This window comes from Plecotus auritus, assembly GCF_963455305.1.
Source record: "Plecotus auritus genome assembly, chromosome: 6".
Classification (NCBI taxonomy): Eukaryota; Metazoa; Chordata; class Mammalia; order Chiroptera; family Vespertilionidae; genus Plecotus; species Plecotus auritus.
The window spans coordinates 177,955,485-177,969,032 of NC_137773.1; the positions used below are offsets into that span (position 1 = coordinate 177,955,485).

The 13,548-nt window shown below is 63.6% G+C and overlaps 1 protein-coding gene across 4 annotated transcripts; it reads left to right on the forward strand.

Annotated features, from left to right (window-relative positions):
* Positions 1–1,498: 1,498 nt before the first annotated feature.
* Positions 1,499–12,908, forward strand: NCKIPSD (NCK interacting protein with SH3 domain). 4 transcript variants are annotated; one of them, XM_080673528.1, is made up of 13 exons: positions 1,499–1,776; positions 4,138–4,247; positions 4,415–4,619; positions 4,769–4,871; positions 5,045–5,535; positions 7,102–7,272; positions 7,410–7,496; positions 7,592–7,730; positions 7,815–7,895; positions 8,058–8,186; positions 8,273–8,365; positions 8,506–8,678; positions 12,000–12,908. In XM_080673528.1, the coding sequence occupies exons 1-13, from the start codon at positions 1,606–1,608 to the stop codon at positions 12,201–12,203; spliced, it is 2,157 nt and encodes a 718-aa protein (XP_080529654.1). In that variant the 5' UTR covers positions 1,499–1,605; the 3' UTR covers positions 12,204–12,908. The 4 variants fall into 4 exon arrangements, with proteins under 4 accessions (XP_080529654.1, XP_080529656.1, XP_080529655.1 ...); XM_080673530.1 differs by having other exon boundaries at positions 8,084–8,186; XM_080673529.1 differs by having other exon boundaries at positions 4,769–4,859.
* The last annotated feature ends 640 nt before the right edge of the window (positions 12,909–13,548 follow it).

Consider the following 13,548-nt stretch of genomic DNA (forward strand, 5'->3'; position numbering starts at 1 on the left):
TGTGGCAGGAGGTTTTGAACTGCAGAACCAGACACCAGGGAGCAGGGCACAGCCTGGGGCCAGGAGCACAGGTCTGAGTGCCATTTTAGCAAGTCTCACCCCTCTCCTGGACCCCCGGCATCTCCTCTCCAAGGCCCAGCATTCCTGTCCACAGTGTCCAAACACAGGCCACCTGCACACACTGCTTGGCTGGGCCCCCAACCCTGCTCCCTGGGCCCAGGCTTCCAGCGGGGCATGTGGCTGGACCCGCCCCAGGCAGAGATGGGAGGTCCCCAGAGACCCCTCCTTCAGACCCTCGGGGCCTCTCCCAGGCTTCCCTCCCTCCCAGGACTGCAGAGACCTGTCCTGGTCAGGGCTGACTGAGACAGCGAGTGGGTCAAACAGCCCTTAAGGCTACATGGCACCCCACTCCTCACCCTCAACTTGAAACCTATAAGGTGGCCGCGGGAGTGTCTGGTGCTGTGGAGGAGGGAAGTGTGTCCCAGGCAGAGGAAACAGACCACCCAGTGTCAGAACCCGGGCCCCCCTTGCCCAGGGGTTAGATGGCTGGCTCAGGCACCCAAGGGTTAAAGGGTCAAAGGGTCGCAGGTTCTATTTCCGGTCAGGGACCTACCTGGGCTGTGGTTCCCTCCCTACCTCCAGTTGGGGTTCATGTGAGAGGCAACCAGTCGAGGTGTCTCTTTCACATCCGTGTTTCTCTCTCTCCTCCCTCCCGCCCTTCCACTCTCTGAAAAGGGAAAAAATATCCTCATGAGGATTAAGAGAAAACACGAGAGAAAGTGGGGTGTGTAGCAGGATGGGAGGGCTTGGGACAGGGGGATGGCCCAACACGGTTTCTGTTTTTATTATTTTAAAAATAATATACTTTTATTTTTAGAGAGAAAGAAAGGGAGAGAGAGAGAGAGAGAAACATTGGTGATGAGAATCATGGATGGGCTGCCTCCTGCATGGCCCCCACTGGGGATGGAGCCCACAACCCGGGCCTGTGCCCTGACCAGGAATCGAAACCGTGATCTCTCGGTTCCTGGGTCGATGCTCAGCGGCTGACCCACACCAGCCGGGCTGGTTTGTTTCTAAGACCCCTCCTCGCTCTCGCTCCCCGCGGCCACCCTGGCGTGGTGGTGCCCGGGGTGCCACTCCAAGAGGGGCCGTGAGACCCAAGCGCCGATGAGCCAAGGGTCCGAGCAGAGAGGCTCCACAGAGGTACCACGCCCTCGAGGTCGCCATCCAGCCGGTTAGGTCAGGACGCACTGCTCCCGGGGCGGCCGTCGGGTTGCGGGCGGAGCGCTCCTTGGGGGGCCAAAGCCCTCGGGCTTGAGCGGGGAGGAGGGGGCGCTGGGCGGGAGAGGGGGCTCTGGGGAGGGGCCGGGGGCGCGGGGAGACAGGACCTGGAGCTGGAGAGGTCCCGGGCGAGGGACCGCGGACTCAGCCGTTGGGGCCGCCAGGGGGCGCGGTGCCGGCGTGCGTGGCCCCCGCGGGGCGGGGCGGGCGGCGTGCGCGCTCTCGCGGCGTGTGTCACGGGGCGCCCGGCGGCGCTCGCGGCCTGGGTCCCGGTTCCGCAGCCGCCACCGCCCTCCCTGCCCCGGCGCGGCCCGGCCCGGCCCCATGTACCGCGCGCTGTACGCGTTCCGCTCGGCGGAGCCCAACGCGCTGGCGTTCGCGGCGGGCGAGACGTTCCTGGTGCTGGAGCGCAGCAGCGCGCACTGGTGGCTGGCGGCGCGGGCGCGCAGCGGGGAGACGGGCTACGTGCCGCCCGCCTACCTGCGCCGCCTGCAGGTGAGTGCGCCCTCCGCCGGCCTCCGCCGCCCGGGCCGGGCCTCGTAACCGGCTCGCTGGACCGACCCCGGAGCGCCAGGGGGGGCGGGGCCTCCAGGGAGAGGGCGTTTGCGAGCCTGACCTGAGACCCCCAAGCCCGCGAGGACTGGGACCCCGGGAGCGCTCAGCTCCGCGTCACACCAGGCCCTTGTCAGCCAACTCTGAGGACCTAAGACCCACCAAACCCCGACTCTGGGACTGAGAGCCTTTGGGACCCCAGACCCCTTGGGACCCACTATCTGAACCCCCCCCCCCCCTAAATAGAACTCAAGACGCAGCCCCGATTCCAACCGCTCTGGATTCTGGCTATTTCCCGGGATCCCCACGACTCCAGACTCTTCATCCGCCCCTTCTCTGGGTCCCCAGGATCCCACACTCTTGCCTCCCACCCTCAGACCCCCAAGTGGACCCACTGCTTCCACCACTGAGACACCACCTGTTTCCCCAACCCTCCACGTCCTCACCGCCAGCTCATACCCTGGGGACCCTGGAGCCATGAGCACCCCATCCCCGATGATCCCCACAGCCCTGAGACCTCAGTGTCTTCCACTATCTATTCTCAGCCACCCGCCCACCCTCCCATTTTGAACCAAGGGTCCCAGCCCCTGCGGATACTTGCTGGCCACCCCGCCCCCCAAGCCTCAGGTCCTGCCTTTCCAGACTTCTTTCTCTGAAAGTGAGGGCGCTCCCTCCCTCCTTGAGCCCAGCCTGGAGTGGGGGCCGCTGCCCCGTGAGGAAGTGACCTCCATGGCCTCCCCTGATCTGACCATGGCCCCGTTTCCCTCCTGTTTCCTCAAGAAGAGCCCTGCTCTTGGGGTGCAGTGTCTCCAGCTGGTCCACTCTGACCACAGGGGAGGGAGGCCTGCAGCCTCCAGGCCTGCCCACTGCCAGGCGCCCGGGGCCATCCTAATCCCTCGCCTTAGGAAGCATCTTGGCCCAGCCCAGCCCAGGACGGAAATAACGGGATAAATTTGGAGATGTCGTCTGGCCTTCCCGGAGGGATGGGCCCGGGCCCTGACCCTCGGCCTGACGGTCTAGCAGCGCCTGGCGTGACGGCGGGGAGTGGGACGGCGGGGCCGCGGGCCTCCGAGGACAGTCCTGCCTCTTGTTCGTGGCCCTGTGAGCCCCTCCCTGCCCAGGGCCAGTAGGGCTGGGAGTTTGGGGAGTCGGGGAGGCCCCCATCTTCTCTGCTCTTGGTTCTTGCTGCACAGCCCCTGCCTCCGTTTCCCTGCTCGCTCACTCCGGTTCCCCCGTGCGCCTCCTCCTGGGACCCTCAGTCTGTTTGCCTCCCGGCCCCCTCTCTCCTCTTGTCTCAGCGTCTTTCTGATTTTCTGTGTGTGTGTGTGTGTGTGTCCTGTTCCCCTTTCTGCCTGCAACCTGGAGCGCCCCGTTACCTGGATGGCTTTGCTGACTCTGCGTCCCTCTGTCTGTCCCCATCGGGGAAGCTTCCAAACCTGCTGCGTAGTGATGTCGCCTCAGTTCTGAGGCTCCTTTGTGGCCTGAGGGACACGTGTGCCAGGAGCCGGGGGCGGTGAGGTGGCCGGTCCTGCGGCTGCCCCCCCCCCCCCCCCCGCCCTGCTCCCCGCCCCGGGCCAGGCAGGCTGGGCCTATGGGGCCTGTGAGGTGCTGGGATGGCAACTCAGACCCCAGGGCAGGGGCAGGGGCAGGGGCAGGCCCTCTCATGATTATGTCCGTCCTTCGCCACAAACACAGAACTGCTGCTTCCGGGGCGGGGGGGGGGGGCTGAAAGATTCCTGGAACAGCTGGGGGAGATGAGACTGGGAACAGGGTGGGGAGGGCAGGGGAGGACTGAGAGCCGGGTGGGGAAGGGAGGGGAGGGGAGATCCCTTGGCCCATGGTTGCAGGTCTCCATGAGGACAGGGCTGCATTGGGGTGTGACCTTGGTTTTGTGACGTGTCAGCAGGATCCAGGGTGACCTGTTAAAGGTCCCAGACACTAGGGCTCCCTGCTTGGCATCGCAGCCTGAGCTGGAGTCCCCGCGGGAGGGACCCGGCGTGTCCCCCTGGCCTCAGCTGGGGTCCCCGGGCTGTGTTTGGCTCTAGGCTCCTGGCCTTCACAGACCTCTTAGCTGAGAACCTCACTGGGGTAAAACCCTGATGGGACCCCCTGTGCCACGCCCAGCTCCCCGGGGCGCAGCTTGAGGACCCGGTTCCTACGTGGGGCTTTCCGATCCCCGTCTAGCGCTCGGGCTGCGGCCGCAGAGGTGCCCGCTCCGTCCCGGCTCCATCCAGGCTGGGCCTGCGGTCAGTGCCCTTCCGTGGCCCCTGGTCTAATCGCATGCCCCCTCCCCCTCCCCCTCAGGGCGTGGAGCAGGATGTCCTCCAAGCCATTGACCGGGCCATCGAGGCTGTGCACAACGCAGCCATGCGGGAAGGTGGCAAGTACAGCCTGGAGCAGCGCGGGGTCCTCCAGTGAGTGGGGTCCCTCAGGGTAGCAGGGAGGTACCCGGGGCAGAGCTGGGGGTAGTGCCAAGTGGGGTGGAGATGCCGGAGGGGGGAAGGTCCTGGGCCGGGGGGGGGGGCATGTGAAGACTGGGAGCTGTGAGGTGACCCCCAGGGGCCCCCTGTTCCTCCGGCAGGAAGCTGATCCACCACCGGAAGGAGACTTTGTCTCGCAGGGGCCCCTCCGCCTCCAGCCCTGCAGCCATGACCCCGTCCACCAGTGACCACTACCTGGATGCCGCCGCCGCCAGGCAGCCCAACGGGGTGTGTCGCACCGGGTTCGAGCGGCAGCACAGCCTGCCCAGCTCTGAGTATCTTGGGGCCGACGGAGGCCTCTACCAGGTGGGTGGTGAGGGCAGCGGGGGGGGGGGGGGGAGGGCTAAGGACTCTGTCCAGAGGCTTGAAGGCCATTGGGGTCAGCAGTGCGGCTAGACCTGTAGCCCTGCCCGGCCCCGTGGCAGCCCGTCCTCACACCTCCCGTGCCCCCCCAGATCCCGCCCCAGCCTCGCCGCGCAGCGCCTGCCACACCGCCTCCACCCGTGAAGCGCCGAGACCGGGAGGCCCTGGCGGCCTTGGGGAGCGGTGAGAGGCAGGGTAGGGCGAATTGTGGGGGCACCCTGAGCTGGAATGGCTGCTCTGCTGTGTCAGGTTGTTGGGGGCTCTGGGCTTGGGGGGAGGGTCTGGCAGGGGAACCGGGCCCTGTACTGGGGGGCGGGGGCTCTGGGCTTGGCGGGGTCACCCCAGCACGGCGTCCACTCTGCCTGCAGGCAGCCGCCACGCCACGCCCTCCGGGGCCAGTTCTGTGTCCAGCGGCTCCTCCGTCAGCAGCACCTCCCTGGACACGCTCTACACCGGCTGCAGCTCGTCCGAGCAGGGCGCCAGCTGTTCACCCACGCCCCCGCCTGTGCCCCGCCGCGGCCCCCACACCACTGTGTCCCAGGCTCAGCCACCACCCTCGCAGGGGCCCATCCCCGAGCCCCCTGCAGAGGAGGTGGCCGGCGATACCCCCTCAGCCCCCGAGGAGCTGGAGGCCCTGGGCGCGCTGAGCCTGGGCACCTCCGAGGAGAAGGCGGGGGCCGAGACAGCCGTGCCCAGGACCATCGGGGCGGAGCTGATGGAGCTGGTGCGGAGGAACACGGGCCTGAGCCACGAGCTGTGCCGCGTGGCCATCGGCGTGGTGGTGGGGCACATCCAGGCCTCCGTGCCAGCCAGCGCGCCCATCATGGAACAGATCCTCCTCTCGCTGGTAGAAGGCAAGGTGAGGGCGGGCCACCCTGCTGCTCCCGTCCCCATCCCCGTCCCCATCCCCCCCTCCCACTGGTGCCCGCCTGTCCTTGGCAGGCGTTGGCTGAGCTCTGGCGCGGGGCCTCCGCTCTGCTGGGCGCTGCGGACAGTTGGGCTGAGCCTTGGAGGAGACGGGGAGGAAGAGCGTTCCGCAGGGGCAGGGGAAGTGGGCGAGGCCAGCACCCAGCACGGCTGGAACACGGAGTGAGCGTGCAGGTGGTGGGGAGGAGGTGGGGCCTGGGCAGGTGACCGGTGAGACCAGGTGTGGGTGGCCCAGAGCGCTCTGGCTGCAGGAAGGTGTGCGCGTAGGGCATGAGTGAGGGCGCTGCCTTGCTGACCTTGGGAGTGGAGAGAAGTGGGTGCTTGGAGAGCTCCGAGGAGGCCCAAGGGCTGACTCAGACGTGAGTGAGGTGCATGGACACCCTGGGGTGGGGGCACGGCCCAGCGGGCAGGATTGGCAGGCGGTGAGCCCAGTCCACACCGTGGGGACCTCCTCGGGGCTCCGGGGCTCCGGCGGCTCGGGGACGGGTTTGGGGAGCAGTGGGCTGAGGCGTTCCTCTGCTGGGCAGGTGTACATGCTTGGCTGGCAGGGTCCCAGGGGAACGTGGGAGGCGTGGCACCACTTTGTGTAGAATTGGGGGTGGGGTCTCAGGTTTATCCAGGTCTGGGATGAGAGGCAAGGTGTTGGGAAACACCCCACACGTGTGTCTCTTTCCTTTTTTATGATTAATATCCTTTTATTGATCTCAGAGGAAGGGAAAGGGAAAGAGATAGGAACATCAGTGAGGAGAGAGAATCTTGTTGTTGTTAATCCTCACCCAAGGATATTTTCCCATCGATCTTTTAGAGGAAGAGGAAGAGAGAGAGCAAGCCCTGGCTGGTTTGGCTCAGTGGATGGAGCGTCGGCCTGCGGACTGAAGGGTCCCGGGTTTGATTTTGGTCAAGGGCACGTGCCCAAGTTACGGGCTCGGTCCCCGGTGGGGGGCATGTGGGAGGAAGCTGATCAATGATTCTCATCTTTGATGTTTCTGTCATTCCTCCCTTCCTCTCTGAAATCAATAAAATATATTTAAAAAAGAGAGAGAGAGGGAAAGAGAGAGAGGGAAAGACAGAGAGAAACATCGATGTGAGAGAAACACATCGATTGGTTGCCTCCTGCAGGAGCCCTGACCAGGGCCTGGGCTGGGGAGGAGCCTGCAACCCAGGTACATGCCCTTGACCAGAATCGAACCCGGGACCCTCTGGTCTGCAGGCCGGCGCCCTAGCCACTGAGCCAAACCTCCTGGGGCCCCACATAAGTGTTTCATGCAGAAACCTGTCCCGGGGGTTATCCAGACGCGGGGAGCATGGAGTTACCTGGAGAGGGAGGGAGAGCTGGCTCCTGCCCTTGGGAGCCTTGATGTGGGGGGATGGGTCATGGGAACAGGTATTGGTGGGAGCATGATGGGGACCAGGGTGGCGGGAGGGAGAGAACCTGGGTCTGGTCCCCTCGCAGGTCCTAGGAGCTGCCCAGCGCCCAGCCCTGCCTCTCTCTCCCCAGGACCTGAGCTCGGCCCTGCCCTCGGGGCAGATCTGCCACGACCAGCAGCGGCTGGAGGTGATCTTTGCGGACCTGGCTCAGCGGAAGGACGACGCCCAGCAGCGCAGCTGGGCCCTGTACGAAGACGAGGGCGTCATCCGCTGCTACCTGGACGAGCTGCTGCGCATCCTGGTGCGGGGTGGGGTCCCCAGCTGCCCCGCCCTGCGCCACCCCCTGGCCCTCGGCGTCTCCCCTCCGCGTCCCTGGCTCCCTCACCTGCGGCCGCAGGGCCCACACGGAGTGACCGCCCCACTCCCTCCTCCCCACAGACGGACGCGGACCCTGAGGTTTGCAAGAAGATGTGCAAGAGAAACCAGTTCGAGTCTGTGCTGGCCTTGGTGGCCTACTACCAGATGGTGCGTGCGGGCAGGGGGCGGGGCCTGGCCTGGCGGGGCGGGGCCTGGCGGGGGGGGGGGGGGCTCCGGCGCTGAGCACGCAGGTCCCCTGTCAGGAGCACCGGGCGTCCCTGCGGCTGCTGCTGCTCAAGTGCTTCGGCGCCATGTGCAGCCTGGACGCGGCCATCATCTCCACCCTCGTGTTGTCCGTGCTGCCCGTGGAGCTGGCACGGGACATGCAGACGGACACGCAGGGTGAGGCGAGGGGAGCTCCCTGCCGTCCGGAGGGGGGTGCCTGCCGTCTGTGGCGTGTCTGACGGCCCGCCTTGCCCCCCCTAGACCACCAGAAACTGTGCTACTCCGCCCTCATCCTGGCCATGGTCTTCTCCATGGGGGAGGCCGTGCCCTGCGCCCACTATGGTAAGAAGGCAGGGAGCCCAGAGCCCGCTGGGGCCAGGACCCTGCCTGAGGGCTGAGCCCCCCCGACAGTGGCCTGCAGGGGTGGGGTGCCCAGGAGGGGCGCTCAGCCGTGCAGGGAGCGGGTGGCGGGGCAGGGCCGCAGCCCTCCTGTGCCCCTTGCAGAGCACCTGGGCACGCCCTTCGCCCAGTTCCTGCTGAGCGTGGTGGAGGACGGGCTGCCCTCGGACGCCGCGGAGCAGCTGCCGGATCTCTGCACCAACCTGCTCCTGGCGCTCAACCTGCACCTGCCAGGTGGGGGGGGACGGCGGGAGGCGCCCACCAGCCGGGGCTCCCGGCCTCGCCCCTGCCCCGTCCCACCTCCCCGGTGTGTCCCGCAGCCGCCGAGCAGAACGTGGTCATGGCCGCCCTGGGCAAGCACGCCAACGTCAAGGTCTTCTCCGAGAAGCTGCTCTTGCTCCTCAACCGAGGGGGTGAGCCCCCCGAGTGTGCGCGGTGCCACGCCCATGTCCTGGGACCCCGGGACCCCAGTCACGCCCCAGGGAGACTCGGCCCAACACTAGGACCGCCTGACGCGTGCCCCCCCCCCCCCCCCCCGGCCCCGCGCCCCTAGACGACCCGGTGCGCATCTTCAAGCACGAGCCGGCGCCGCCGCACTCCGTCCTCAAGTTCCTGCAGGACGTGTTCGCCAGCCCCGCCACGGCCGCCATCTTCTACCACACGGACATGATGGCGCTCATCGACATCACCGTGCGCCACATCGCCGACCTGTCGCCCGGAGACAAGGTGCCGGGAAGCGGGAACGGGGGAAGTGACACGGCTGCTGGCGCGGGCGCGTGGGAGGCGCTGGGGACCTGGGGGCGCGCCAGCGCGAGGCCGGCCCTGCAGCCCGCGGGGGTGGGGGGTGGGAGGGGTCTGTGGGGAGGGGGAAACTGGAGCCCAGGAGCCGTGGGAGGTGGGAGAGTGGAAGTGGGGGTGCAGGCCGCGTGCTTCTCCCAGGAGGGGGCCATCTAGTGGCGCTGGGAGTGCCAGGAGGACGGGGCGCGGGGGTCCTGTGGGCGGCAGGGAGGGGGGGGAGGAGGGGGCCGGGTGTGGGGCTGGGTCTGCAGGGCTGGCGGCCTGTGCTGAGGTGCTGATTGCTGAGATGCTGAGGGACCTGACACGGGGAGGGGGTGGAGTTGTGGGTGGTGGTTTTTGTTTTTTAATCCTCACCTGAGGCTATGTTCGTATTGATTTTAGAGAGAGGGGCAAGGAGAGAGAGAGCGAGAGGAAGAGAGAAAAACATGGATGAGAAAGAGAAACATCGATTGGTTGCCTCCTGCAGGCGCCCGCCCAGGGATTGAACCCCCAACCTGGACGTGTGGCCTGCACCCGGACCCTTCAGGGCGGGGATGAGCTCCAGCCACCTGCGCCGCAGGGGCCAGGCCTGGCTGTGTCCTGAGCGGCTGATGACACGGAGGGGCGGGGCTCAGCCCTGGGCTGCTGCCTGCCTGTGGCTGCAAGGACCCTGCTCAGCTCCTTCTTCCCCCTCTTGGCACCATGTCCCACCCTTTTCTTGGTGAATTTCAGGGCCCCCCCCCCCTCGTCCTTGGAGACCTCAGACCTCCAGCAGTTCCATGGCGCCCGCTCTAGGGGGCAGAGCCACACACCTGGGGGCCACGCCCCGCACTGACTTGGTGTGTGAGGTGGCCCGTGGCCTGTGGCCGGGGGGTAGCACGGAGCCAAGCTGTTTTCCGTGTCAAGATTGAGACGACCCCTGCGAGGCATCCAGGCACAGGGCCGGCAGGAGGCCGCGGGGGCAGGAGAGCGCTGAGCCGCCTGAGCCCCATGTGGTGGGAAGCCCGTGGCCGGCGGGCACTCGGAGAGTAGGATGCACAGGCCAGAAGGGAGTCCAGGCCTTAGCGCGGGCCTGGCAGGTCCGGAGGGAGAAACCCGGAAGGAAAACTGTAGAGAGCCGTCTACAGAAAACCAAGGGAACAGGAGCCCAGAGCCACTTGTTTGGAGGAGGAGCAGGGAGTGTGAGCGGAGTGAGACGGACTGAGAACGGGCACAGTCCCCGGTTAATGGTTGATCCGCATTATTAACCGGTTAAGAGTTAATCCGCACTATTAACTGGTTAATAATTAACCCACATTTTTAACTGGTTAATAACTAATCGGCATTATTAACCAGTTAATAATTAATCCACATTATTGACCGTAATAATGCAGATTTTGTAATCCAAAGAAAACATGATAATTTCAAGAGAAACATCAAAAGTGCTTTATTCAAAGTAATGTCCATCGCTAGCTACACATTTCCCCCATCCTTCAGGTAATCTGTGGGTACCGTCCCAATAGAACTTTTCTTGTTTTGAGGCAGACCATTCAGAGACCCAGTTTTCCACTTTGTACATTTTTTTTTTAAATATGTTTTATTGATTTTTTTACAGAGAGGAAGGGAGAGGGATAGAGAGTTAGAAACACCAATGATGAGAGAAACATCAATCAGCTGCCTCCTGCACACCCCCACTGGGGATGTGCCCGCAACCAAGGTACATGCCCTTGACCGGAATCAAACCTGGGACCTTTCAGTCCGCAGGCCGACGCTCTATCCACTGAGCCACACTGGTTAGGGCAACTTTGTACGTTTTGAAGTGCTGCTCAGAAAGTGCGTGTGCCATCGATGGGAACACGTGGTCATCTGAAGGAGCAATACAATAAAATAGCACACACCATCAAATCGCAGATATATCAACATACGTGTAACTCCATCTATTGGGAGAAATCCGCATTATTAACCGGTACACCCAGTATTGTTGGGTGAGGATTAGAGAAAGAAAGATGTCTTGTTTCCCATGAAGCACAAGGCCAGCGGTCCGGGCAGTTAGAGAAGCTGGGCAGTGGTGCTTTAAGGGAGAAGCGCATGGGGGAGCCCCAGTCAGTGCACGCCCACGCCCACGCTCATGGGAGGTTTGTGGTCTGGAGTGCCCATGAGGCCTGTGCTGGCTTTGCAGTTGTCTGTTGCTTAGATACCTGGACTTGATTGGCAGGTGCTGGTCTGACTAGGGGTGGGAGCTAGCAGGGTGATGCTGCCTCATCAAAGGTGAAAAGAAAAATGCAGATGGCAAAGGGGACAGACCAAGAGGACATGCTGGACCAGGTCCGTGGGTTGGGGTCTCAGCGAGGCAGGGAGCAGTGTGGGTGTCCGATGGGGGTGGGGGTGGGGGCTGTTAGAGCTCTCTCACCTGAGGTGCTGGGAAGGTGAGGGGGGCTGGGACTGGGAGATGGACTCTGAGCACGTGGGCCAGGAAGTGATGGCCAGGTCTTAGGAATGGGCTGGACGGGGCGGAGGGGGGGAGACAGAGGACACCTGCGGGTCTGGCCTGACATTTGAATGGACAGCGTGCTGTTTACCCAGGTAAAGAACAGGAGAAAGCCTTCCCTTTGGAACCATGGGGAGGGCCGTGACTTTGATGGTGGACAGGAGTTTGAGGACCCCGAGGTGCAGGAGGGACAGTGGGCGGGTGGAGATGCTCGTCTGGGCTCACGGGACAGGTCGAGGCCAGAGGTGTGAGTGGGCACGGTTGAGGCTGTGTGAAGGAGATCTTCCAGGGGGAGAAGACAGCAAGAAGCAGGGGGCCTCTGAACGCAGGCAGCGTTACCAGGAGGGGCAGTGCCCTGGCCGGTGTGGCTCAGTGGATAGGGTGTCGGCCTGGGAACTGAAGGGTCCTGGGTTCGATTCCTGGTCAGGGCACATGCCCAGGTTGCGGGCTCGAGCCCCAGTGGGGGGCGTGCAGGAGACAGCCAATCCATGATTCTGTCTCATCACTGACGTTTCTATCTCTCTCTCCCTTCCTCTCTGAAATCAATAAAAACATTAAAAGATAAAAACAAAGGAGGGGCAGGGGCTCGCCGCTGCTTCTTGCCACCTCTCTGAGCCAGGACTGCTGCAGGCCAGCCACCTCCTGGGACTTTCTATCTCGGATGATTCACTCATTCATTCACGTACTCGACCGAGAACTATCGCAGGCCAGTTCTGTGCCAAGTACATTCTGGGTGCCCACAGCCCCGGGGTCCACGTGGCCTGTCCCGGAGGGTCCCTAAGCTTTGCCTGCTCTTCCCGCAGCTGCGCATGGAGTACCTCTCCCTGATGCATGCGGTGGTCCGCTCCACGCCCTACCTGCAGCACCGCCACCGGCTGCCTGACCTGCAAGCCACACTGCGGCGCATCCTGACAGAGGAAGACGCCTCGCCCCAGTGCCAGATGGACCGCATGATTGTCCGGGAGATGTGCAAGGAGTTCCCGGCGCTGGGCGAGGCCCCCAGCTAGCGCCTTCCTCTCTGCCTTTCCCTGCCGCCCTGGCGGGCGATCGGGGGACTTGGGGCTTGGCCCAAGAACGTTTTGCAGGGATGATGGTGTCTTAGGGGGTGCGGTGGCGGAAGGGTCCTGAGCAGGGCCCGCCCCCTGACGTAGGGCTGATGCAAGGGGCCAAGTGCAGGACTGGGGACCACGCTCGGGGAACAATGCTGGGGCCAAGGGAATGTGTGTGAGCTGAAGCCCCTCCACGTCCCGGCTGCCTCTTCAGCATGTCCCCCTCCCCCTCTCCACGCGCGCGCACACACGCATACACGCAGAGTCCTGCTGCTGCTTCAGGCTGGGCCAGGGCCCCATCCCCAGCCTGTCTGGTCTGTGTCCTGGGCTTCAGCAAGCCGTGTCCTTGGGGTGAGGGGAGACTTCGGCTAGCTCTGTGTTTTTTGCCTTAGCTTTGCAATAAGTGCTGCTCATGTGTTTCCCCTCCCCCGCCCCCCAGGGGTCAGTGCCCTCCCCCACACCCCCAGGGGCCTGGGCCAAGCTGCTGCTTTGAAAGCGCTACTTGGAGAGGGGTGACCCATCCTTGAGCCTCAGAACGGGGTGACGGCGACGAGAAAGCCCGTGACAGATTCTATTTTTTCTGTGAACACGTCACCTGAAAAGCCATGTGTACTTGCTGTGTGCTGCTGCTCACCTTGGGAAATAAACTGCCTCTGGACACAGGCTTCCCCGTATGATCCTGGGGGTGGGAAGAGGATGGCGGGGCCCTGGGGCTTGCCCTGCCCTCAGAGGTGAAGACCCTGGACACCGAGGCCGTGAGCCCCGTTCCAGCCTTGCTTCCTGGAGTTCGCTCCTCGGAGCCACAGCCAGCCGTGCCCGGGGGTCCTTGCAGGGGCTGCCCCGCAGGCTTCACTTAAAATCTCCCTTTGCCTCGAATGCTGTCGCCTTCCTCCCTGTTCAAACCCTGTTCCAGCCCTGGGCCCTGCCGGCTCAGTGTTCCTCACTCGTTGGTCATGAGGCCGGGCAAGATCCCGCATTTCTCGGCTTCCGCAGAGATTTGGTCATTACAGTGGGACGAGACAGTATCTGAGCAAATAGGGGGTTAGGTTTGCACTTTCCACGTGGGCTCCCAAGTTTAAAAAACGTACGCTGTACGTGGAGGAGATTCCAGGAACCCAGGGCCAGACTCCAACCAGTCAGTGGTTTTCATCAATTTTTTTTTTTTTTACCCAAGATGATTTTATTATTATTTTTTAAAATATATTTTATTATTTTTTTAAAAAATATATTTTATTGATATTTTACAGAGAGGAAGGGAGAGGGATAGAGAGCTAGAAACATCGATGAGAGAGAAACATCGATC

What these genes read in the sequence shown, in the direction of transcription:
- NCKIPSD (XM_080673528.1), top strand. Translation starts at nt 1,606, where the DNA reads ATGTACCGCGCGCTGTACGCGTTCCGCTCGGCGGAGCCCAACGCGCTG. An exon ending in GGGGAGCGGTGAGAGGCAGG is followed by an intron (nt 4,872 to 5,044) that starts GTAGGGCGAATT and finishes CTCTGCCTGCAG; the next exon opens with GCAGCCGCCACGCCACGCCC. An exon ending in CGTGCCCTGCGCCCACTATG is followed by an intron (nt 7,896 to 8,057) that starts GTAAGAAGGCAG and finishes TGCCCCTTGCAG; the next exon opens with AGCACCTGGGCACGCCCTTC.